Source organism: Python bivittatus, unplaced genomic scaffold, assembly GCF_059951505.1.
Source record: "Python bivittatus isolate LINGU-HERP-01145 unplaced genomic scaffold, Pbiv_v1 ctg000020_np1212, whole genome shotgun sequence".
NCBI lineage: Eukaryota > Metazoa > Chordata > Lepidosauria > Squamata > Pythonidae > Python > Python bivittatus.
Window position 1 is genome coordinate 106,211,045 of NW_028277030.1, and position 24,624 is coordinate 106,235,668.

Genomic DNA, 24,624 nt, shown 5'->3' on the forward strand with positions numbered 1-24,624 from the left:
GGTTCAAAAAGCCTGAAAGAAAAAAGTGTACATATAGGGGACCCCAATTGATATTTTTGCTTTTTATAAACCCAGTAGATAAGGGTTTCTAGGAGCAGCTTCAATATTCCAAACAGTCTGAGCATTAGGGTATAAAGGCTTTTGTACAAAACATACAGACATGGCCAAAAGTATCGGTAAATAATAAAACAAATGAAAATGGCATAGATATAATTATTGGTACCCCTAACCTAATATTTCATAGCATACAGTTTTGAGGCAATAACTGTAATGAAGTGCTTTTGTAGAATAAGACTTCTACACTTCTCAACTGGTAATTTGTCCCGCTCTTCTTGAGCAAAGTGCTCCAGTTGTCTTAAGTTTGATGGGTTCCTTCTCCCAACTTTGAGTTCAGCTCTTTACATAGGTGTTCAAATAGATTCATAGCAGGGCACTTCAGAACAGTCTAATGTTTGCTTTTCAACCATTCATGGGTTCCCTTAGATGTATGTTTTGAGTCATTATCCTACTAGAGGACCTATGACCTATGATTGAGATAGAGCTTTTTAACATGGACATTTATGTTTTGCTCCAGAGTGCCTTGATAAACTTCTGATTTCATTGTGTCCTGCACAGATTCAAGGCACTTGGTCCCAGAGGGAATAAAGCAAACCCATTCCATTATGGAGCCTCCTCCATGTTTCACAGTAGGGATGGTGTTTTTTTTTTCTTTAAAAGCATTTTCTTCTGTGAACATAGAGCTGCTGTGACTGACCAAAAACCTATAATTTTGTTTCATCTGTCCAAAGGACATTTTCCCAGAAGGACTGTGGCATGTCAACATGCATTTTAACAAACTCCAGTCAGGCTTTTTTGTGTCTGTCTTTCAGAAGTGGGGTCTTCCTGGGTCTTCTATGATGGAGGCCACTTTCAGTCAGACGGTGATGGTTGGCGAGATTTGATATTGTGCTTTGACCTTGGAGGTCTGCCAGGATCTGGTTTGAAGTTTTCCTTGGTTCGTTTTCCATCATTTGAACTATCTTCTGTTCAATCTGGGGTCAATTTTCCTCTTGTAGCCACTTCTAGGGAGGTTGGCTGTGGTCCCGTGAACATTAAACTTCTTGATAATATTAGTAACTGTGGTCACAGGAACATGAAGCTCTTTGTAGCCTTTACTTTTACCATACTTGGCTATTACCTTCATTTTTTTCCTCCTTAGACAACTCTGCTTTTCTTGTCCATGTTCAGTGTGCTGCACATAATAATACAAAATGCCTGAGAGAGTACTTTTCTCCATTCAGATAGGCTGAGTGACTGATTATGAAATTGACAACACCTGTGATACTAATTAAAGTAAATAGTCACTAAAATACCATAATGCCTTTTAACTTCTAAGGGGTACCAATAATTATGTCCATGCCATTTTCATTTTTTTTTATTATTTTCAAGAATATGTTAAGTCATACATCAAAAGCAAAGCATCCGCTCTATGGACTATGGAATAAAGAATTGCGTGCCATTTACTTGTGTCAGTTTCAACTTATTTCACAGCAAATTGGGATTCTTTGGGGGAAAAGTGGAGGGATACCAATACTTTTGGCCATGTGTGTAGTTAGTAGGAGAGGATATATGAACAGATGTGGCATAGAAAAAGTGGTTTCACTTCTTAGGAAGGCAAGCTGTTAGGGAAACCATGGATGTCAAAGCAAACATGAGCTTCTGGGTGCAGGGTGCAAGAAATTTAAATTTCTTCAAGAAATTAAATATATTTTAATCTGTTTATAGTAAATAGAAAAGTGCTGATTATTTAAATGCTTGCTTTTTAATAGGATTGATTACTGTACTATGTGTTATGAACATAGGAGGTTTTTTTTTTCCTTTTTAGTTAGTATTTTCTCATGATCATGGGCTGAAACAACGTATTGTTTTATGTCCATTTTGCTATAAATTCAGTTTACATCCTGTAAGTACAGATATTATCTTTCTGCTGGTCCCTTGTTCAGATTTGTGTGTACAGTAAAGGCAAAGTAGAATTCTGTACCCTAACATTAATTCCTGCACTCATCTGCTCATGACACTGACCTCATATTTGAAAAACATAGAGAGATACTTTTTAACTACCTTTGCTAATTTTTCCACCCTATTTGAGACTGCTTGAATCAATAGCTTTATGTTTTTAGATTACTATTTTCAGAATTTTCTACATATATTACTTTGGGTTAGCTATCTTGAAGTGTAGTCTGAGAGTAAATGTTTCTCACTTGTGTATGAGTGTGCACATGCACACAAATATATTCACATACATGCATATAGACTCCATAGGGTTTTTTTAAGAGTACAAACTTCATTATATATAACTGCTTCTGGCAAATAGATCATGGTTTGTGTCAAGAGGCATTTTTATTCATTTATATATGTATTTCTCTTATGTAAAACTCAACATATACAGTATTACAGTGTCAATGTATACTATGAACCACCATGCTTGGGCATAGAAAATCCCTTCTATCTACAACCACAAACTGGTGACTGACCAGCTGCTCCTACAGCTGCTTTTGCCAGCCATTGGGGAGGGCTGTGTCACTCACACACATACCCTTCTCATCTTTGGCTGGAAAGGAAAGACAATGTATAATTTGCCAGTTTTTCTTCAGCTCTTTCTAGGGAAGTGTCAGAATGGTATGCTTATTCCAAATAAATGTTTTGTTAGTTCTCTATACAGGGCCTACAAGGGTCTTCACTTCATATGCACTACACAGATGTTTTTCTTCACAGATTTTTAAAAAATGGTTACTTCCTGGTTTCTGAAAATATTTACAGGAGCATAGGAATCTGAAATATGTTTTGTGCCCTATTCATGACAGATTTCAGCATATCCAATATTCTCCAAACCAAGCATGTCAGTCAAAATTTAAATGGTAAGAACCAGGGCTGTAATTAATCTTGCATGTACTATTTTTTACAAATCAGGGTTCTGATTATCCATCATGTGTATTATATTTACAAAGCAAGGCTACAGACAGATTTCTTAAGTATTAAGGCATGGCTAATTTGTTAAGTGATCCCAAGTGTACATTTTTGCTTATGAATGTATGTGTCTTGCTGGATCTAGCCCAACATTGCTAATCTAGACTAACAATTAATCAGTCCAATATTCTTTGTAAAAGTCTCATCAACTAGTAGACATTGGAAGTATGCCAGTTCACTGTCTTCTATCCCCCGCAAGTATGTTGTTTTTCTTAATTGAGACTTATAATTCAATTTAGTTTATGATCAGTTATCTTTTATAGAACTTTTCACTGGCTTCCTTCAAAGTTTGAATTTGATTTTTAGAAATCTGTTTTTTAGTAAATTGACCTGTAATATAATATCTTCAGAATTGCTGAATTTTGGAGCATTCAATTTGACTAGCTAGTTCCAATCCCATGTAGTTATAAAGATAACTGCGTGGCCTATGGGGAATTTACTTTCTAAAGTTAATCGGTGTTTTAGATTGCTTGGAAACATTGTTTAGGGATAGGTTAAAGTTTGAAAAAAAAAAAAAAGTAACCAGGATGAAAATGTTTTATAAATGAACATTATATTAAGTTAAACTTGATTTATAAAAACTACTTTATATAAAGTTGTTTAGTATTTTAAATTGCATCTTTTTCTTCTTTTCAAATTTCCCACTTGAGGACAACATGGTTTGAATATTACTTAACATATGTGTATATGTGTGTGAAGATAGCAGGAAAAAGAGGATACTATATTACTAAATGTAATTTCAGGGTTTTGTTTTGTTTTTTTAGAAAAGGGTAGTTAGTGTACAAGTATATATGAGAGTGTGCTGTCCCGTTGGCTAGGGCTTTCATGCCATTTTGGATTTTTTGGAAACATCTAGCTTTATATGGTTTTTTAAATATCATTTTATGTAAGCTTTTGCTCTGGTCTCCTTTTTAGTCCTATATAAGCTTTTGAGTATAGCCCTGGGGCTTTTGTGATGCGACATGCAAATCTTGAATTCCTTTTTAAAATAGAGAAATAGGGTGATCTCCAAATGACCTAGCTAGAATCATGATACCTTTTTTGTATATAATTAGGAATATAGTTTTTGTAACTATACCATTGTAAGATAGGAATCTGTGACTATGCTTCTTATTTTCAGGAAATACCAGATCTTCTGAGACTGAGATACAGATGCTGGCACTTTCTGTTTGACTGAAAAAATATGTGAAGAATGTATTAAAGAGTAAAAACAGAATAGTAGCTGTAAAACTGAGAAGGACATTGTGGTTTGATTTATTTATTTAGCCTTGGTTTAAATAACATTCTGTTATCCATCTTCTATTGCGGCAGCCCATATTTTTTTTCTCATTTGCTGGACAAAATTTTGGCAGATACTTCCATTACACTTTTTAAAGAGTCTTTGGAATATGTGAAGGCTTGCTTCCCTCTTCCTCATTCCATGCTTTGTTTTTTCTCTTTTGCTGACAGCTTTGTGTACAAATTAAATTACTTTTGCACACTCATATTTTGCCTCTGTTGTCTTATTTAAAATATTGAATACTAGGAAATGCATTGTTTTACATAGTTTTTGTTGTTCCTTCCATTTTTTTAAGCACAGAAGCTTTAGAAAGGAAAAGTTTGCAGAAAAGAAATCCTTTTGTACCATCATTTTTCTGCAGCAGTATTTTACTGGTCTCCTGTGTGAAGCTATTTCTGTAGATTTCACTGTTTGTCATTGTCTCAAATACTGAAAGTACTTACAACCATTTTCTTTGGCCACTTTTATTATAGCTTTGCATTTCTTTTGTTCATTAAAGATCTCTCTTCAACTCTGTTATATATGGGGTTCATGATTCATTCAGCTGTATAACAGAAATCATTTCTCCATGCTATCATCCTCACCGACAGGTAACCCTTCTGACTTACAATAAGGACATTTGGGATTAATTTGCAAAAAATTCCAATAAAACATACTGTTCTGTTATGGAAAATCAACTTTTCTTATGGCACATTAAAAATGTACAAATATGCTTTTAAAGATTCCAGCCCACTTTTTCAGATGCATGAAATATTCTCAATTTCAGATTTATATTTATATATTTAGCTTCAGGTATGTGTTTATATATTTATTAACAAATGGAATAAAAGAAAGTATAATGTAAGAGTGAAATGTCAGAAAGTATACATAGTGATAGTTATATTATAAACAGCAGCCACTTATAAAGTAGTTGTGTCATGATTCAAATAAACTGGCACTGCATATAAGAAACCATTATCCACATAGTATATTTATTTCTCTTAGTGTTGTCCACTATGATTATTAACTGCAGCTCTCTTAGAGTTGTCCAAGCACCTGTTATCAGATCATAAATTCAGATACCAGAGATTGATCCTGGGATTTTCTGCAAGAGAAGCATATTTCCTATTACTAACCTTTAGGTTATGTCTACTAGAAAGAAATTACTGATTAGCTGTAGCATATGGTGGGATTTTCTTAATTTGCACATACATTTCTGAATCTCACCATGCATGCACATTCTCTCTCTCTTCTCTTCAGTGAATTTTTATGCCAAGAAAAGTTAAGTACTCTGAGATTTCTTTGTCCCTGGTTTGCAGGTTGAACTGATCCTTTCTTATCTGCCCTTGTTCTTATAGTTTTTGAAAGATTATTTTTGAAAGATTATAGTCATTGAAAGAGGATTGTGTTCATTTATAGGATTGAATTAATGCACAATATATCAATATATTAGGAGCATAGACTAAAATATATTTAAAAGGGTTTTTTAATTTACTTTTTAATGGAGTTAAAGGATATTATTAGCTGATGGAAATTAAAATGTCTGTAAACTTCATGAACTCTATGTGGTCTTTCTAGAATTTTTGCTTAGCTGCTGTGGGAAATTGATTTACATTAGATGTATCGTTGGTTTGATTCTGCAGAGTTGTTTGTGTAGACTTATGATTAGTAAACAATAACTACTCTGCTACTGAATGAGTAATGAAATTTGCTGGCTTACTGCTCATGAGAATGCTGCAGGAGTGGCTAAATTTAACTGAGGAGGAAGCAAATAATCTCATTACATCTAAACAGATTCCCATTTTACTGTCATTGCTAATAAACCAGAATCTAAAGCTGTGTGAGGTTTGTTAGGGAGTCATTGTTGTTCTGTACATAACAGAAAGGTTTTGCTTCCTTGTGAGCTTAGTTTAGTTTTCCTTGGCATGAGAAGTCAAATGATTTAACAGCTTGCTTATAGACAATGAGGTGTAATCAACAGCAAAAAATTCATAGACAATACATGATCAATGTTTTCAGTGATTTGTTTCTTTTCAGTGATTTTGCAGAAAATGTAGCCTTTTACTGTAGCTCTGACTGAGAAATTGATTATTTTGTTGATATAGCAAATTGACTCATATCAGAAATGGTTCAAAAATAGAATATGCAAATAATTCGGTATTCTTGTATTGTTTTTGTCTTTATGAAACCTTTGTATAACTTAATGTCTTGATTGTTTTTGACTTGCGGAAAGTAACCCAAATACAATTGAAAACTCTTTGTAGGTCCTTGACCATATAATAAAATAAATATTAAAGACTCAGAGATAGCATGTAATGCATATGTACTTGATATATTTTAGATAGATAAATAATCCTTTTTTTCCCCCTATGGAAATTCTGGAGTATCCAGATTTTCAAAAAGCTATTGGTCTATTTTCAGATTTAATTGCACTTACATATAGCATATGTTAATTTTATTGTAAATTGAATTTTTTCCAGGTCATATTTCTAGACATGAGACTGCCTTGTGGAGGTATTTATATATTCTGAAAATTAGAGCATTCTCTGGACAGCACAGTAAAATATAGTCCTGTATTCAGTAGGGCCGTGCTGTACTTTGGATTTGGAGGAAAAAAGTGCTTAGGAGGATGAGGGGAGCATGAGTGTACTGTCTGCAACTATGTTCAAATCCTTAAACTCATTTTCTGGTAGTGGGGACCACTACCTTCCCAATTGCTGTATGGTCCAAGGAAAATATGACTTTGTTTAGGGATTTGCGGATAAGGACTATGTTCATGCTCCCTTATTCAAAACATAAAAAACAGATGTAATATCTGTTTTCCTACATTTATTTATTCTACTAGTTTACTGCCAAATCAATACAGACTCATGGCAGTTTACAGCACAATCAACAAAAGCATCCCTAAGAGTTAAAAATGTCCACAATAAATATAAATAAATTAAAGCAACTAATAATTAGTTGTAACTAATAGGTTACAACAATACAAGGATAAATTATAATGAAGAATAGCTAAATCATAAAAGAATTCAAAACAATTTCAATAAATAAGTCAGTTAATTCAAAGTCAACTAAATTAGAAAAAAAATCACTCTTCAGAAAAGTTTCATCTTCAGTAGCTTCTGGAATGTTGGAAGGCATGGAGCATGTCTGTATTCTAAGTGTAGGGTATTCCACAAAGCCACAGCAGCAATTGAGAATGAGCCATCCTGGTTTCCATTACTTTTAATAGTAATAATACATTATTAAACTTGTATGCTGCCTGACTCTTAACGACTCTGGCCAGCACACAACAATCAAAGAGATTGCAGTAAAATCAATAAAAGATAAAGATAAAATATGGCAAGTGCAATGAAGTGAGGGGTCTTACTCTCCCTCGCCGAAGGCACAGATGAAGAACCAAGTCTTCACAGCTGTTCTAAACAACAGCAGAGTGGGGGCCATCCTCATTCCAGAATGCAGGGGCTGCTACAGAGAAGGTGCAGAGTCTTGATAGATTACATTGTTTAATCAAAGTAACCTGGAGTGCACCAACCATGCAGGATCAAATTGGTTGGGCAGATGCTATGGGAAACAGGCAATCCCTCAAGTAACTGGGCTGTATGCCTTGTAGGGCTTTATAGGTAACAACCAACACCTTGAATCACACCCAGAAGTAAACTGGCAACCAGTGCAGCTCATGAAGCAGAGGTGTTACATAAGCATACCGAGGCATGCACATTACTGCTTGCACTGCTGTGTTCTGGACCAGTAGAAGCTTCCAGTCAGCCCCAAATACAGCATATTACAGTCATGCAAAGTGGCTAGGGCACAAATGACCTAGGAATCTAGGAAAGGGTGCAACTGGTTCACCAGATCGAGTTATGCAAAGGCCTTCTTGCCCACAGCTAACCTGCTCTTCAAGCAGGAGCTGCAAGTTCTGGCAGACCTACAGATTAGATGCCAACCTTGAAGGGGAAAGTGCTACCCCATACAAGGTCAAAGATGGAATATCCCCAAAGATCTGGGTGGCCCTAACACCCACAGCATTCAGTCAGGTGGGATTGAGTTGGAGACAATTTCTCCCCATCCAAACCCACACTGCCTCTAGGCACTGGGACAGAAACTTGATAGCCTTACTTGGCTGGCGCAGAGTCAAAAGGTATAATTGGAATCATCAGCATACTGATGATACCAAACCCCACACAACAGTTGACCTCACTCAGGGATGGTGTTGGTTGGGGGCTGGAGAGGTCACTCCCTAGGCCCTTCCTGTGTGGGTGCTGCAGGGTTCTGCCCTCTTGCCCCTCCTTTTCAAGTTGTAGGCTAAAGTGGAATTCGAAAAACATCACAGAAGGTGGCACTGGCAAACTATTTCCATACCCTTGCCAAAATAATTGAATGGTTATGTCCATGTAATCATCAGGAATTAACCAAAACTTTTTACTGTTACCTTTTTATATCCTGAAAAGAATCCAAAGGCAATTTTCAATACTTTGTCCATGTTACTTTAAGAGGGTGAAGTTTTCTATTTTTTTTTTTTCTAGTTTTATGAGATTTCAAAAATGACTGGATAGGATGGACTAGAAAGGAAAATTTGCTACTGAAGCAACTTGTGTTACAGTTCCCAACATGTCATAGTGGGACATGTTGGAAACTGTTCCATTATTTTTGGCGTTATATCCAAACCTAGAATATTATATCCAAATTTTATTTTGTTTTTAACTTTAACATAGAACTGTGGAAAGAGGAATATAACTTTTAGCCAAGTGATTATTGGGAAGTCTGTTATGTGGAATTGTTGAAGCAACAAACAGTCTTCCAGGTCTGTAAGATATGGCAAGATTTCTCTTGCAAGGATTACATACATATATACATACATACATGCATACATACATACATATATATATCATAATTAATTTTTGTAAGCATGCATTTGGAATATTATATCATGACTATGTCAACAAATCCATGTATTTTAAATGACTTGTCAGCAGATAGTGGATTATGCAGTGTTTGTTATTGCAACTATTTCTAAAATTGTATAGGCTTTTAATATGTAACTATATTATTTAAAGTGATTAATATTTTTCTGTTTTTCAGCCAAGTCTTTCACTTCTAAGGTGAAGCAGATGCGACTGCATAAAGATGACTTTGAAATATTGAAAGTGATTGGCCGAGGTGCCTTTGGGGAGGTAAGATTTGGATGTTTTTGCACTGTGTTATGATAAAAGTTTACTAATGCAGAAACATAATACGTATAGTTAAATTGCAGAAGACATCTCTGAGGTTCATGATATGAAAGTACACTATATGGAGGGTGTCATTAGATTTAATCATACATTTGCTTTTTCATGCAGTAATTCATAGGCCTTTTGCATTATACTAATGACATTAGACTTTTACTTTTGTTAATTTTTAAGAGACTGATAGGTCACAAACCATATATGATGTTAATCAGCAGTATAATATAGAGTTGAGAAGAACTTAACTGTGAGATTGCATTACTCAGAAAGTTCCACCTTACAGAGAGCTTTTAAGTTTATACCTATTAGTAGGTTGTGATTTTATACTGGAAGTAAACAGGCAATACAATCCCTCAAGTATCTGTCAAAAAAAATATTGTTAGTGATGAACAATAGGTATCAATATTTATGGATAATATTCTGTGGCCAAAGGACCCCAAAAATGAGCTGAAAAGTACTTTCTTAAGATCCAGTGTTCTGACTTGGCAATCATAGGTATCTGGGCAGCTGCCCATCCACCTTCCTCTTTAACCTTTCCTCTTTTCCCAGATAGAGGTCTTACATCAGAATGGGGAGAACCTCTCCATTCAGTCTGCATCTTCCTCCCAAAGCTAAGCATTGTCATTTCTGGCATTACCAGTTTTACAACAATCAGTGAAGGAGCATATGCTTCTTGCCTCATAGGTGATGTCCTCTGGATTCTGACATTAGCACCACTTTGGCTTCTTGCATCTCTGCTGTTGCAGTCACACTGATCAGAGTTGTAAGTGGCTTCCTTAGTGTTAAAAGATACCTGTTATTTGAGGTGCTGTCAGCTGACATTATGTAGAGAGGAAGGAAGATGACCTTGATGGAGATATGCAGGAACCATTACCTAGGCAAAAGGGACTGAAGCATTTTTTTAAAGTCCAGAACAAGAAGATAATTTTTGGAAGCAGCTCAGTAGCGCCTCCTTGAGTCACTGAAGTGTAAGAAGGAGGAGGTCCAGCACAGTCAGGCTTGAAAGATTCTGTTATTATAGCCAATCTCAGTAAGAGTAGTTTTAGCCTACCTGTAGAGTTGATTTCCAGGCCTGGTCAGTCTGGATCAGGGCAAGATTATCACTAATTTCTTATTGTCTGTACAACGTCCACATTGCTTAGTATGGTGAAATTCTGGTAAATTGTGTGAAAAGTCTGAAAGGATTACTCTTATGAGGAATAAGGAGTAACAAAATGGCAAATAAACTGTCACTATATCTCTGTACATATGCATTTTGATAATTCTGCATGCACATGGATGAGCTGAATTCATACAGTGTTGGTAAAACATAATGCTTTATTATAATACTCTTTGAAAGAGAGGTTAAGATTACTAGGTGATTTCTGCCTGTGAACTATAATGTTTTCTTTCCTTTTCCCTTCCTGCCATCCTCCTTTTTGTGTGTGTGTACCCTGCCTGTCCATCTGTTCTACAAGTTCATTGGTCGATGGATACTGTTGGATACAATCCATGGTGGAATAGGTCTCTAAAAATGTCTACCCAGTATTCAGTATTTGTAAAAAAAATAAATAAATCTATATTTGGATTTTTAAAAAAGAGAAAGACCAGCAAGCTCCCCTCAGCTTTCTGTGAAATACTGGTCATTTCAACTCAGAAGTAACATTCTGCTTATGGAGGTAGAAAAGGCAAACAGAATATTCAAGAAGCTGAACATCTTTGCTGTGAGGAATGTACATTGTTTGGAAATTTTGTTTCACAGTAAAATGGTGATTTGCAAAGCGTATTAGATGACTATGTCATATCTCTACTTATATATCAATAATCACTGAAGCAATTTAGAGAACTAATATGATGTAGTTAAATTGCTGGATTAGGATTAGGGAGACTCAGGTTCATATGCACCCCAACTGAAGCTAACGGGGTGACATATGTTCAGTTATTTTTGTCACCCCAGTGTATCTCATAGGACTATTTTTCTGATTGCCTATTGCTCTGGGGAAAAGACAGGATATAATCCAATGAAATTTACTTCCATGAAGTTTAGTTTAGACCTAACATTTTTTCTGTGAATATGTACTTGACTTCTTAGTTCAGATAGTTGTCCAGCATAAAATGTATGTTTTAAAGATCAGCATGCCTGCCTGTTTACCTCTTGATGCAATCCTTGATGTCTGAAATATATACTCAGGTCTGGCAAATTAATAATACAGTTGTCCCTACTTTTCTTTTAATAAAAACTTTGATGTGAACTTCTAGATTGTTTCTCAAAAGGCATTTGAGGAATTCTAAGGAACTACAAAAAAAGTTTTAGTAAGACTTACTACACACCCTGGAAAATTATGTGCCTCCCTAAAAATAATCTATAACCCATCAGCAGCATGAACTTGAACTGTATATGGCACTGAAAGATCTTAAGTTAATATGTGCTTTCAAGCTGATTCCAAGGTCAAATAAAGTTTGCTTTGGAGATATAAGAAGAATGTATAGATGGTTAGTGAGGGAATGAAATCTGATTTTCAAAAGGTTATTCATCTAACCCTCATTCTACATGAATAGATATAATTTACAGGGAAAATAAGTCTAGTGTACAGGAGTAGAGCTTTTTCTTAATTTAGAATAAGGACTGCATGCAGCTGTCTAGTTCTTCATCACTTTTCGTTCGAGAGAAGGGCAGTTTGTGCTAGTCTGGATGGACAATACATATCTGCCACTGTTCAAGTCAAATGAGTACATAATAGCTAATACTCTGGTTACTTTCTACCATGTTGCTTTAAAATTTTTGTCCTATGCAAGAAGCAATAGGAATCTGTTAGGAGATTTTTTTCCCCCCCAGATATCTTCATCCATTAAAATATTTGAAGAAGGAAAGGCAAATCTGTTAATGTATAAATACGCAAGAGACCTAACCTAGTAAAGAGGGAGAAATCATTTGACAGCAAGCCAGACAGCATAACTATTTGTGGGAAATATGGATGAAGAATTTTGCCTTTTCCCTTTCCTTCAAACTAAAACCAAAATGTTTATATCAGCACATACCACACATTTTTAGCAGGCTATTCATGGAGGAAAAACACACTTCTAAAAACATTAAATATTCAGTTTTAATAAATCACAGTGGCAGACTTTTTTGAGAGGCTAGGGAAAGTATGCAGTTATCACTTTACATTTCTGTTCTGTTTGCTGTTTCAGCTACCGTTGTGTGCATATGTGTATGTATACATATATTTAATAGTGATGAAGATAAATTTCCAGTTGAGAAAAAAAAGAATTTGAACTAACCCATTCTGAAATACCTTGTGTTAATATACAGTATATCTTAATTGTTCTAGATATGAGCATTTTATGTCTTATTTTAGGATTTATCCGCCATCATGACCATTGGCAACTACCCCACCTCTCCTGTGAGCATGGGAGCCCTGAGAATTATGTTTCCTTCAGCTTCTTAGAAATGGATACTGTTATTATAGCATTTTATATTCTAAAGAGACCAGTAATACCATTTGGGGGAAGGAGTCTAAGAATACATGACTGGAATCTGTTTAATCTGTTTAATTGTTTAATAATGGGCACTGGGAGATATTTGGCTTTTTTTCTTGTTTAATAGTATCTGTTAAAAAAGATCTGTGGAATCTGTGGAAAAAGAGCCAAAGAGAGGTTAGTGTTAATTGACTGCTAATTCTAGATCAAAGGCATATGCTAATAAGAATAGTAGCAACTAAGAATTAGGTATTTAAGCTAATAAGAATTCTCAGAAGGCAAAAGCTTTCTATACATTTGGGGGGCAGGGGGAGATTGCAAGCATGACAGTGGGTTTTGCTGTACATGCCTGTTGTTATATATTGATTGGAGCGTGCACACGATGAAATTTCTTGAGCAATACAGTTGGAAAAACTGGTTCATACTGGTTATGACTTTTGTCTCCATGGGGAAGTTAGTAAATGTCTTAATTAATGTTTCAAGATTGTGCTTATGTCAGTAGCATAATCATTAATTCCTAATGATCTATAAGAACAAATACCAGTGTAGGGGCTACTAAGTTAAAGTATAATTTTAAATTAATCGGCTCTATATAAGTTACAATTTTCTGTTCCCCACTTATACTGCTTACTGCTAAGAGGCATTCCTATCTCCAGTTGTGGATTTTGTGATACAAGCTATGATTTCATGAGTTTGAGGTAAAGAAGTCATCTTGATTTGTTTACAGTTTATTGCGTCTCCGTATATACAATATTTGTCATGTTCTAATGAGACTGCTGATTAGACTGAGTTGTGTTGATTCACAATGTTGTTTCAGTCTATGCCAGGAATCTAAGCAACACAAGCATAGGCAGTGCCAATGGGGAGGAGAAAAGGAATTTTTAAAAGCTATTTTAGGTGCCTAAAATTAGTCATTTTAGCCATCTTGGTTATTTTGATTACCTTATTTATTTTACAATACTGTTGAGAGATTCTACTCTTTTTATGTTGATTATATACTTTTCTATGTTGATGCGTACCACCTAGTATCCTGAAGATTTGGACAGCTTTTAAAGCCAATAAATAATGAAATAACTATGTGCTTCCCATTCAATAATACAAGGATGCTATGAGCCATCCTTCATACGCTGTTACTGTGACAACCAAAACAATTGGTCAGAGAATAGAATTAACAATGAGGTAAAGCCTTGAACAAGTAACAAGGCTCTGGTTTCCCTTTGCAGGCCTGGACACAGAATTGCTCAGTTCAAAAAGCCCCACATGACTGAAGAAACTTCTGTTATTTCAGCAGTTGTTGTTGTTGTTATTTCACACAGATTCATTATTTTAGGGGATCACAGTAGCAGGAAATTTTAGATCCCCCCTCAGATTTTTTTCTTCCATTTTGTTAATGAATTACAGGTTTCACTTACTGAAAAATTTTGTTTGTGGCCCATCTTGAAAACTGCACATTTGACACCCCTTATAGATTGAGAATGATAGGGTCCAAAAACCTTGTGAAGTATGGAATTCTGCCTACAGCTATGTTAGCTCTTAGGGAAGTACTGGATGCAATGACATTCCAACTCTGGTTTGCTTTTTATGGCATTGCAGCGGTGATGGGCATGGGGAAACGGGGTGGGCCATGCCCAGGGAAGATGACCTCAGTGTTTAAGACTGATGCTACATTCTGGCCTCCTGTACTCATTCCCCAAACCTGATCTCTAAAGCTTCAGAAGCTCTGAACTCCAGCTGTTGCTACAGGTAGCCTTTTCTTAACAACCATTCGTTTAGCGACCACTTGAAGTTACGATGGCACTAAAGTGACTTACAACCAGTGCCCAAAGTTATGACCGTCGCAGCACCTCTGTGGTCATGTGATCATGATCTGGGTGCTTGGCAATCAGCTTGCACTTACGATGGTTGCAGCATCCCAGGGTCACATGATTGCCATTTGCAACCTTCCCAGCTAGCTTCTGGCAAGCAAAATCAATGGGGAACCATGTGATTCACTTAACCACCCCATGATTTGCTTAACCACCCCAGTGATTCGCTTAATGGCCACTGCAAAAAACGTTGTAAAATCGAGTCCGGTCATGTGATGATTCGCTTAATGACCACAATGTTTAGCAACCAGGTTCCAATTCTGGTTTGTAAGTGAGGACTACCTGTACGTAATGTCAGGTCAGCCTGCAATACAGGTAGTCCCTGACTTACAACCATTCATTCAGCAACCGTTTGAAGTAATGATGGTGCTGAAAAATGGACTTATGACTGGTCCCTGAAGTTATGGCCATTGCATTGATTACAGTCATGTGATCAAAATTTGGGTGCTTGTCAGCCTGCCCACACTTACGACAGCAGGGGTGCTTCAACTCCCCCCACCTGCCTATCTCGCTCCCCCCATCTCTGCCCTTTTAGTAGCCCTGCACCCCGCCTTGGAGAGAGCGGCAAGCAGCCCCAGAACCACGCGGCACTGGGCTGCTTGTCATGCTGTAGCTCACTGGTTTCTTGTTGCCCTGGGGCTGCAAGATTCCCTGAACTGCAGCGCGAAGCCACAACTGCCCTTGGAAACTGCAGCTGCCACCACCTGCCCCAGCAAGTGCCAGCAAGTTGCAGTGCCCGGAAAGCCACTTGCTCATTGATTTATTGCAGAAGATGATCCAAAGTGACATATTTGTGTGTGGCAATAGTATGTGAACCTCTAGGATTATCAGTTAATTTGAAGGGGAAATTAGAGTGAGGTGTTTCAATCAATGGGATGATAAACAGGTGTGAGTGTGGGAAGTTCTGCCTTATTTAAAGAACAGAATTCTGGGTATTCACTGTCAAATTCTAATCTTCATGACACAGCTATGTGGAAGTGTCATGGCTCAAACAAAGAGATTTCTGAGGACTTCTGAAAAACAGTTGTTGATGCTCACCAGGCTGGAAAAGGTTACAACACTATTTCCAAAGAGTTTGGACTCCACCAGTCCACTGTCAGGCAGATTATGTACAAATGGAGCAATTCAACACCATTGTTACCCTCCCCAGGAGTGGTCGACCAACCAAGATCACACCAAGAGCAAGGTGTGTAATACTCCGGAAGGTTTCAAAGAATCCCAGGGTAACATCTAAGGAACTAAAGGCTTTTCTTGCATTAGTAAATGTCAGTGTTCGTGAGACCACCATCAGGAGAACACTGAACAACAATGGTGACATGGCAGAGTTACAAGGAGAAAGCCACTACTCTCCAAAAAGAACATTGCTGCCCATCTAGAGTTTGCAAAAGACCACATGGATAAGCCAGAAGGCTACTGGAAGAATGTTCTGTGGACACATGAGACCAAAATAGAACTTATGGGCTTGAATGAATAGTGTTCTATTTGGCAAAAGGGAAACACTGCATCCAAGCGTAGGAACCTTATCCCATCTTTTGAAACATGATGGTGGCATTATCACAGTTTGGGCCTACTCTCCTGCCTCTGGACTAGGACAGCTTATCATCATTGACAGAACTATGAATTTTGAATTGTAACAGCAAATTCTACAGGAAAATGTCAGGGTATCTCTCCATGAACTGAAACTCAAGAGAAAGTGGGTCATGCAGCAAGACAACGACCCAAAACACACGTCATATGACCAAAGAATGGTTAAAGCAGAAGAAAGTTAATGTTTTGGAATGGCCAAGTCAAAGTCCTGACCTTAATCCTATAGAAATGTTGTAGAAGTACCAAAATCAGGCAGTTAATGGAAGGAAGCATACCAACATCTCTGAATTGAAGCTGTTCTGTTAGGAGGAATGGGCTAAAATTCCTTCAAGCCAATGTGCAGGACTGAACAACAGTTATCGAAAATGTTAATTGCAGTTATTGCTGCTGAAGGGGGGCACACCAGTTACTGAAAGCAAAGGTTTACATCCTTTTGCCACACACAAATATGTAGCTTTGGATACTTTTCCACAATAAGTAAATGAACAATTCTAATGTTTTTGACTCATTTGTTTAATTGGGTTTGCTTTATCTAGTTTTAGGACTTGTGTGGAGAACAAATCCAATTTTAGGTAATATTTATGCAGTAGTATTGAAAATTCAAAAGGGTTCACAAACTTTTAAGCACCACTGTGTAGGAAGGATTTAAAAATCCTAATATATTCTATCTGTTCTGGTGAAGCACAAGTATTACACCATGCTGAATTCTAAAATCTGTATTTCTTTATCACTAAAATAAATTTTGGGATTAGAAATGCATCTGTAGTGGCATTCTGAAAAATCATGAGGTTTTTTAATGTCCACATTTTTTAAAATTTTATTTTATTTTTACAGGTTGCTGTTGTGAAATTAAAAAATGCAGATAAAGTGTTTGCCATGAAAATATTAAATAAATGGGAGATGCTGAAAAGAGCTGAGGTAAGATTCAAGTAATGGTCAAGTAGCGATTAAGTTTGTGATTTTTTGCTCTTTGAATTAGAATCTGACCAGCTGATGAAAAACCTGGTTTATTGCTAAATGCAATATACCTTGAAAGAGTATTTAATATTACAATATGTTCTTGTCATATTTTTCATTATCATATTTTACTTCTGTTTGAATGGTCTGTATTCATCATCTTGTAAAACAGATTTATTATCCTTCTGTCAAGTTTTGATCTCTACTTTTTAGAATACAGATTTTATTTGCTATAGGATTTTTTTTGCATAGAAGTAGAGAATCTAAAAAATGTGATTATTCAGCTTATAAGCATTCAAACAGTTGTTTGATCACAGGGCAACATGCAGATTAAGTTTCCATTAATAAATTCCTTCTGTTTTTAGAATTACTTGCCCTAAAGATTTTCGTATACCAGATATAGGCATCCATTTTTGCCCATTTGGCTGATGCTTTTGGATTAGAATCATCTGCACAGTGCCCAATTAATGGTTGGCAATGTCAGTTTTTGGGCACGAAATAAAATCATATTTGCCGTATTCCCACCTTCTTTTTTGAAGTTGCCAGAGCAAACTGTACTGTGTGGGAAGATGGCCATCACTTTCTTACTTGACCTTTGCCCCTTGTAGTAGTTTAAATCAAGACAGAACTGGCCCCATGATTAAAGGAGGTGTTTGACTCACAAAAAAAGTACTTCTGCCTAAACTGTTTTAATTTTTAATCAGAAAAATAGTTCTGGTGGGATTCTTCACATTGGTTCTGATTGTGACCAGTATTAATTCTATTATAACAGTATGATACAAGTCATTCAATGAACCCAACTCTTGGTAAATTCAGAATAGAATGATGCAATCTCCTAATAATTGTCTTTTTGCCTGTATCATAGGTAGTGTACTAAGATGTAGGAAGAATGCTGTTCTGATGGTGCTGCATTTACTATTTATGTAGGATTTACTATATGGCAACCCAGGACAGGATGTTTTTGATATTAGTGCCCTGACTTGAGACATTACTGAATAATTATTTACCTAGGCTTTTAACTGAAACTATGTAGCTGTGTTTCACAGTTCTTGCTGTTCTTGTTTTTAATATGTAGTTGTGGATTTATAAGAACTAATGTTATAGTTTTATGATTTTAAAAGTAATTTTATTATTTTAACCATATTTTATACCCTCTTCTCTGCTTTGGATTATCATAATTACAATGAAAATTAATTTTATAAATGACAATCTTATTATTTCCTATATCTTCAGTATTATTGTTTAAATAAATAGAATTAAAAATGACTGTACATTTTACCTACTACTACTACTACTACTACTACTACTACTACTACTATTATTATTATTATTATTATTATTATTTGTCTATTCTTTAGACAGCTTGTTTTCGAGAAGAGAGGGATGTTTTGGTGAATGGGGATAACCAGTGGATTACAACATTGCACTATGCCTTCCAGGATGAAAATTATTTAGTGAGTATTATTTAAATGTAACCTTTGAACATAATATCTATTTTTAATTTACCTGTTTACTTGTCACTGATAACTAAAATAGTTCAACGGTAAGTATGCTGCAATGCTACCATATGAGCAATTGTTAATTGTTCCTATGAATGGACAAAGAGGTATAACTTCTATAGAGTTGCTTTGTGTGAGATGGGTGGCTATATAAATGGGATATATAAATACACAAACAAACCAATATTATCTGCACATGTTTGACAATGGAGAAATGGGTTATCCAAGCACATAACATTACTTCTGGCAAGATGCTTTAATTCTGAATAAATGGTGATTTAAAAGACATAATTTGCCAGCTTCTCATGGCACAAGAAGTTAGCCACTTATGAGGCGCTAGTGTGGCCCAGTTACTTTTTAAAGGGTTATGGGTGAATATTATGTATAAATGTAATTACAATTTTGAATATCTGACCATCTTAATCCTTTTTTTAAAAAAATCACTACAGTCAAAATACGTCAAATCTTAGTGATACATTATCCCAAGCACTGGTATGAGAATAGATTTTTTGTAAACTAGCTATATGCTTTTAAAGTTGCCTTTTTTGTGTAGTTTTGAAGAGGAGCGTGATATTTCATGTCTCACTCAGGCCTTACCAATCTAAGCTATTAGATAGTGCTTTACTTTTGAAGGATAGACATGGGAGAAGAATAAGCCACAGATTATTTCTTTTATAGCAGGGCACTTCTGTAGTGTTTTGCTCCAGCATTATTGCACTTCCAATATACTCTTTCTGTAGAAAAAAATTATTAGGGCTGTGCGAAGTCTTTGAAAGAGGTGTTATGTAATGAACAGGAGTATATACAAAACACCCACTTCCAGAAGATTTACTCAGCCCTGATCATTCTGAAGAACAAGTTCTAGGTCTTATCCAATTTGTTATACTTACTGCCCAACTGCATTTCTATGAAAATTGTTTTCTGTATTCCTAGTACCTTGTTATGGATTACTATGTTGGTGGAGATCTGCTTACCTTGCTCAGTAAGTTTGAGGACCGGTTACCTGAAGAAATGGCTCGCTTTTATTTAGCTGAAATGGTGGTAGCAATTGATTCGGTACATCAGCTACATTATGTCCACAGGTAAATATTATTAGTAGATTTTATTTCTCATTATGAATCAATCTTTGCTGTCTTAATTACAGTGGTGTTTATAAAGAACTATAGTCCTTAAAAATTAGCTTAGTGAGGACGGCATCTTCTACTAAAGTATAGTCCTATTGACAGAAAATTGAGAAACAATTTATTTTAACAGTATGAGCCTAAGTCAGGCTGCAAGTCATTTATAGCTGCACGCATTTATACAAGATTTTCATTCGTATTTTATTGACTTCATTAGTCTAGAACTAATGAATTAGTTTGTATATATGTTTCAAACAAGTGGATTGGTAGTTTTGTGGGATAAATATGCAATTCTCAATAGTCCTGTTTTAAATATTCTAATAATATTCTAGTGTCTTTTTATTCTTAGATTAGGTCTTGGCATAATATATACAAATGTGTTGTTACTGTATATACTTTTTCAATATTTTCTGGGAGTCCTTATATAATAATTAATATAGATATGTGACTATAAACTGCCATAAAATGGAGCTCTGATCTGAATTTCTGCAACTAAATTTAGGAGAATCAAAATTAACTCTTATTTTCAAGGAAGTGATTGTGGTAATCTAATTTAACATGCTGATTACAGACCAAAAAGAAGAAATGGTTAGGCTGAAAGATTCAAGATGTATTAAAAGTCCACTTATGTACAAAATGCACAACTCTGAAATTCTCTTGCCCTACTTTTTATACTGAGTTCCAGGATTTTTAATTAATTGTTTTGGAAACATTCCATGCATGAGTTTGGATAAACAGTATAATTGCTTTTTTGTTTTATATTGTTCACCTTGTTCTAGATAAGTTTGCATTCAGGCTCATAGCTTAGAAGTTCTCCTGAACCATACTTTCTGCTGCTTTGCCCCTTTTATGTGTGCATGATTGGTGACAAGGCACAATATATTTTCCTGTAAGTCCAGGTCAACTTTTTGTTTTGTCAAAAACAAACAACTCAAACCCCCAAGCATCTGATGTTGCTATTGCCTTATTTTATTTATTAACACTTTGGCTTTTTCTTGTTTGTTTTTGCTACAGAGCTCCTAATTGTAAGAAATGTATAAATACATTTAGCTGAACATGCTTACAGTAAATTTACAGAATTTACAGTATACTTTACAGAATGTTGGGTTCAGACTTGCGTACATGTTTATGTTCTTTCCCTTTTTATACATGTTAAGCTATATATAGAGGGAGTCCCTGGGTTAAGAACGCCCAGTTTAGGGATATCTCATAGTTAAGAATGGAGCCTGTTGTAGCAAAATTCCAGTTAAACACACAATGATTTAAGTTAAATACACAATGGTTCAAGTTCATTACACGATATAATAATACTGTTCTGGCTTACATACAAATTCGATTTAAGAACAGACCTTTGGAATGGAACTCATTCTTAAACTGGGGACTACCTGTATTTACTTTTCTCTGCCTTGGGCATTACTGAGTATTTGGTTCTTTTAAGAAGCATGTGAACAAACTGGAATGTGTATCGAAAGGAGTTGCATAGAATGGTAAGGGATCTGGAAATCAAATCTTAGGAGGATTAGATAAAAATCCTGGGCTTAGTTTGAACAAGGAAAGCTAAAGGAAGACAAGATGGCTTAAAAGTTATCATGCAGAAGAGCAAAGAGGAAAATAGAACTAATTAGTAGAACTCCAGGAAAGCACATTCCAGAAGAACTTTAGAAGAAACTTTGCAAGAGCAACAGTGAAACAGATTGATTGATTATGTGCCATTACATTGGTCTTAGCTATTAGCAACCACATAGATAGATTTTTTTCTGTCCCTGGTCCTTCCAATGGTGCACCCGTTGCCATTGTAACTGACCACTTTACTGTTGGTTGTCTTCTTCTACCCTTTCCTTCCACCTTTCCCAGCATTAGAGCCTTCTCCCAAGAGCTAGGTCTTCACATAATGTGTCTGAGGTATGAGCTGGGTCATTTGTGCCTTGAGTGAGAACTCTGGGTTGATTGGTTCAATGATCCATTTGTTTTCTTAGCTCTGTGTGGTGTTTTCAGAAGTCTTCTCCAACATAAAATTTCAACAGTGTTAATACTCTTTCATATCCTGCTCCAACTTTCACTTCCATAGAGTATCACAGGGATTACCGTTGCCTGCACTGTTCTGTCCTTTATAGATATAAGCACATCATGGCATCTGAATATCTTTTCCAAGGCCTTCATGGCTACTCTACCAAGTGCTAGTCTGTGCATGTTCCTTGACTGCTTGTTCCTTTACTGTTGAAGAGAAGATATTGAAAAATGGTGGCTGCTCCCTTTTACTGGAGATATTTTAAATGCTATTTAAAATGCAGTATTGTAAATGTTGCATTGAGTAGAGGATTGGAAGAGAATAACTCGACAATGCCTTTCAATTGAGAGAAAGAAAAAAGTGTTATATCTGAATGCCAGGTATTTCAGTAATTTCTTGAGCAGGGTGATGTGAAGATAATGATTTTTGGAGCAAATAAAACATGGCAGGAAACTAAAAACAGTATGAACAAGGGGAGCCACGAACATGAAGAACTAATAGTGTTCTTTTGTATGCAAGAGAATGAAACTGAAAAGAGAGTTAATGCAAAGTGGAGAAGACTGCCTTTCAATTTGTCTGTATATTGAGGTTACTGCAGTAGCTTTCCTTTTTAAGCAATCATTTGACTGCTACATGCCAGTGTAATATTTTCCATATTCAGATGGTTAAATATGCCAGTTAGAATAGCAGCTAGTTAAATTAGCTCTTTGCAGGCATGCTTCTTATCTTGCTCATATTCTTTTCATAAGACGTTCCCATGCTTTCCTAATTTTCTTTGCAACTTTGCCAATGCAATGTATTTGCCTGTTTCATAAATCTCTTTATATCCAAAATGACAATTTTTATCATTTGGACTGCAGTTAACAAACCATGCCAACAAGGCAAGTTTTTTTTTTCTCAAAGACTTTAAAACCACATTTTCCCCTTTTCCCTTATTTCCGTTTTATTTTATTTAAAACTATGCTAGTAGAAAGAGATGAAAAAACATATACATGCCAGCTCTGCTCTTTTCTAGAAGCATAACCTGGCAGCAACCTACTTATGGGAAAGGAAGCATTTGCGGAACTGTTAACTGAACTGCAGCTATGGTGTTCTGCCAGCTCCCAGGATGCTTTCTATTGGCCTTTAATATAAATCCAGTTCATGTTGGACATTGTATAAAATGAGTTGCCATATAGTTAGCTTTCTAACTTTCAGCTTCCATCTTGTGACCACATGTTTTAGGCCACATATTAAGGCTCAAAATCCAAGATAACAATAAAAATATTAAATTTAAGGTAATAAAAATGCAGCAAAACTAAGAAAAACAACATGCATCTAGTTCTAAAATCATAATCCAGAAAACCCTATATCATGATAAAGCAACTAAATTAATTGGCTTTTAAGACCTTTAGAAAGGTCTTAAAGGCCAGTTAGTTTAGTTGCTTTATCATGATAAAGTCCTGCAGTGATGGGTTTGAGACTTGTCTGTTAATATATTCCAGAAAGAGTGAGGTAAGCAGTCTTGACTGTGCTTAAGTTTACCTGTGAGCAAAAGGATTTCTCTGTCATGTTAATCTGTGGATGATTACAGGTGGAGCTAAGCTCACTAGCTAAGGAAGTCTATTCAGAAATGTGTGAATGGGGCTTCTATGTATCATAATAGTGCATCCTGTGAAATAAAACTGATTGTGCACCAAGTTTATACTTTCTCAGATGAGCTGTTGGGAACATTATTTTTTAGAATTGTGTGCTTATTATATTCTTGTGTCATGCTGGTGGAATAATCTTAATGCAATAATTATGTTTTTAAACAAAAGGGAAGTAATAATTTACATTAATGGTTAATTAGGTTTTAGAAAGGCTTGTCTTAGCTAGTGAGCACAAATAGATCATTTAGAAATTTTGGGATAATTTTGGGTCATACATTTTTGGTGGAGTACATTTCTTACATCATCATTAGAAAACCATCAATTTAACAGAGGGAACTATTCTGTGCTTAAAGGGGAACAGAGCACTGAGTTTTTTTCTTAAAGTAGACTTAACTTGCTGCTTGGTTCTAGGTAGATTTTATATGTTGAATTTTACAACTGTACTGTGCTACAGAAAACATAAAATGTTTAAGTGAACTCAATCATTATCTCATAATAAATATTTAAATTAAATAATCACATAACACTCTTTTTCAGTATTCAAATAACTTCTGTATTCAATTATAGTTTAAGTTAATCCTTACTGAGTATAATGCAAGTAATGATTTTCCATCTCTTACTATCATTCTAACTTCCTTAATATTTTAATATTGATAATATTAACTGGATTCCAGAATTGTACTAAATCATAATGTTTAGTTTAGCTGGTTTTATGAACCCAGCCATTGTAGTTTATAAAATATGGTTTATACTTAGCATATAATATAAAGTCAGTCAGATGTACCTTACTAAATAAACTGTGAATAAAACAAATCTGGCTTAGCACACTGCATGATTCTACTCATTAGGGGCTATTTAATCCTCTTTCATTTTGCCACTAGTGACCATGTGTGTTTGTTTATATATGAGTTTTATATTTAATTCTACCTCACTTTTGGCCTCTGTAAGGAGAAAAGCATTGATTGATCAATTGATTCATCCATTCATTTAATTTTTAGGCTGCCCAAC

The 24,624-nt window shown here is 35.5% G+C and overlaps 1 protein-coding gene across 4 annotated transcripts in view; it reads left to right on the forward strand.

Annotated features, from left to right (window-relative positions):
* The window catches only part of CDC42BPA (CDC42 binding protein kinase alpha), a 190,275-nt gene that overhangs the window by 50,769 nt on the left and 114,882 nt on the right, over nucleotides 1–24,624 (forward strand). For all 4 annotated transcript variants that reach the window (XM_088145909.1, XM_088145902.1, XM_088145892.1 and 1 more), the window contains exons 2-5: nucleotides 9,347–9,438; nucleotides 17,235–17,318; nucleotides 18,716–18,811; nucleotides 19,790–19,938. In XM_088145909.1, the coding sequence (XP_088002035.1) occupies nucleotides 9,347–9,438; nucleotides 17,235–17,318; nucleotides 18,716–18,811; nucleotides 19,790–19,938 (421 nt within the window). The remainder of the gene's footprint in view (nucleotides 1–9,346; nucleotides 9,439–17,234; nucleotides 17,319–18,715; nucleotides 18,812–19,789; nucleotides 19,939–24,624) is intronic.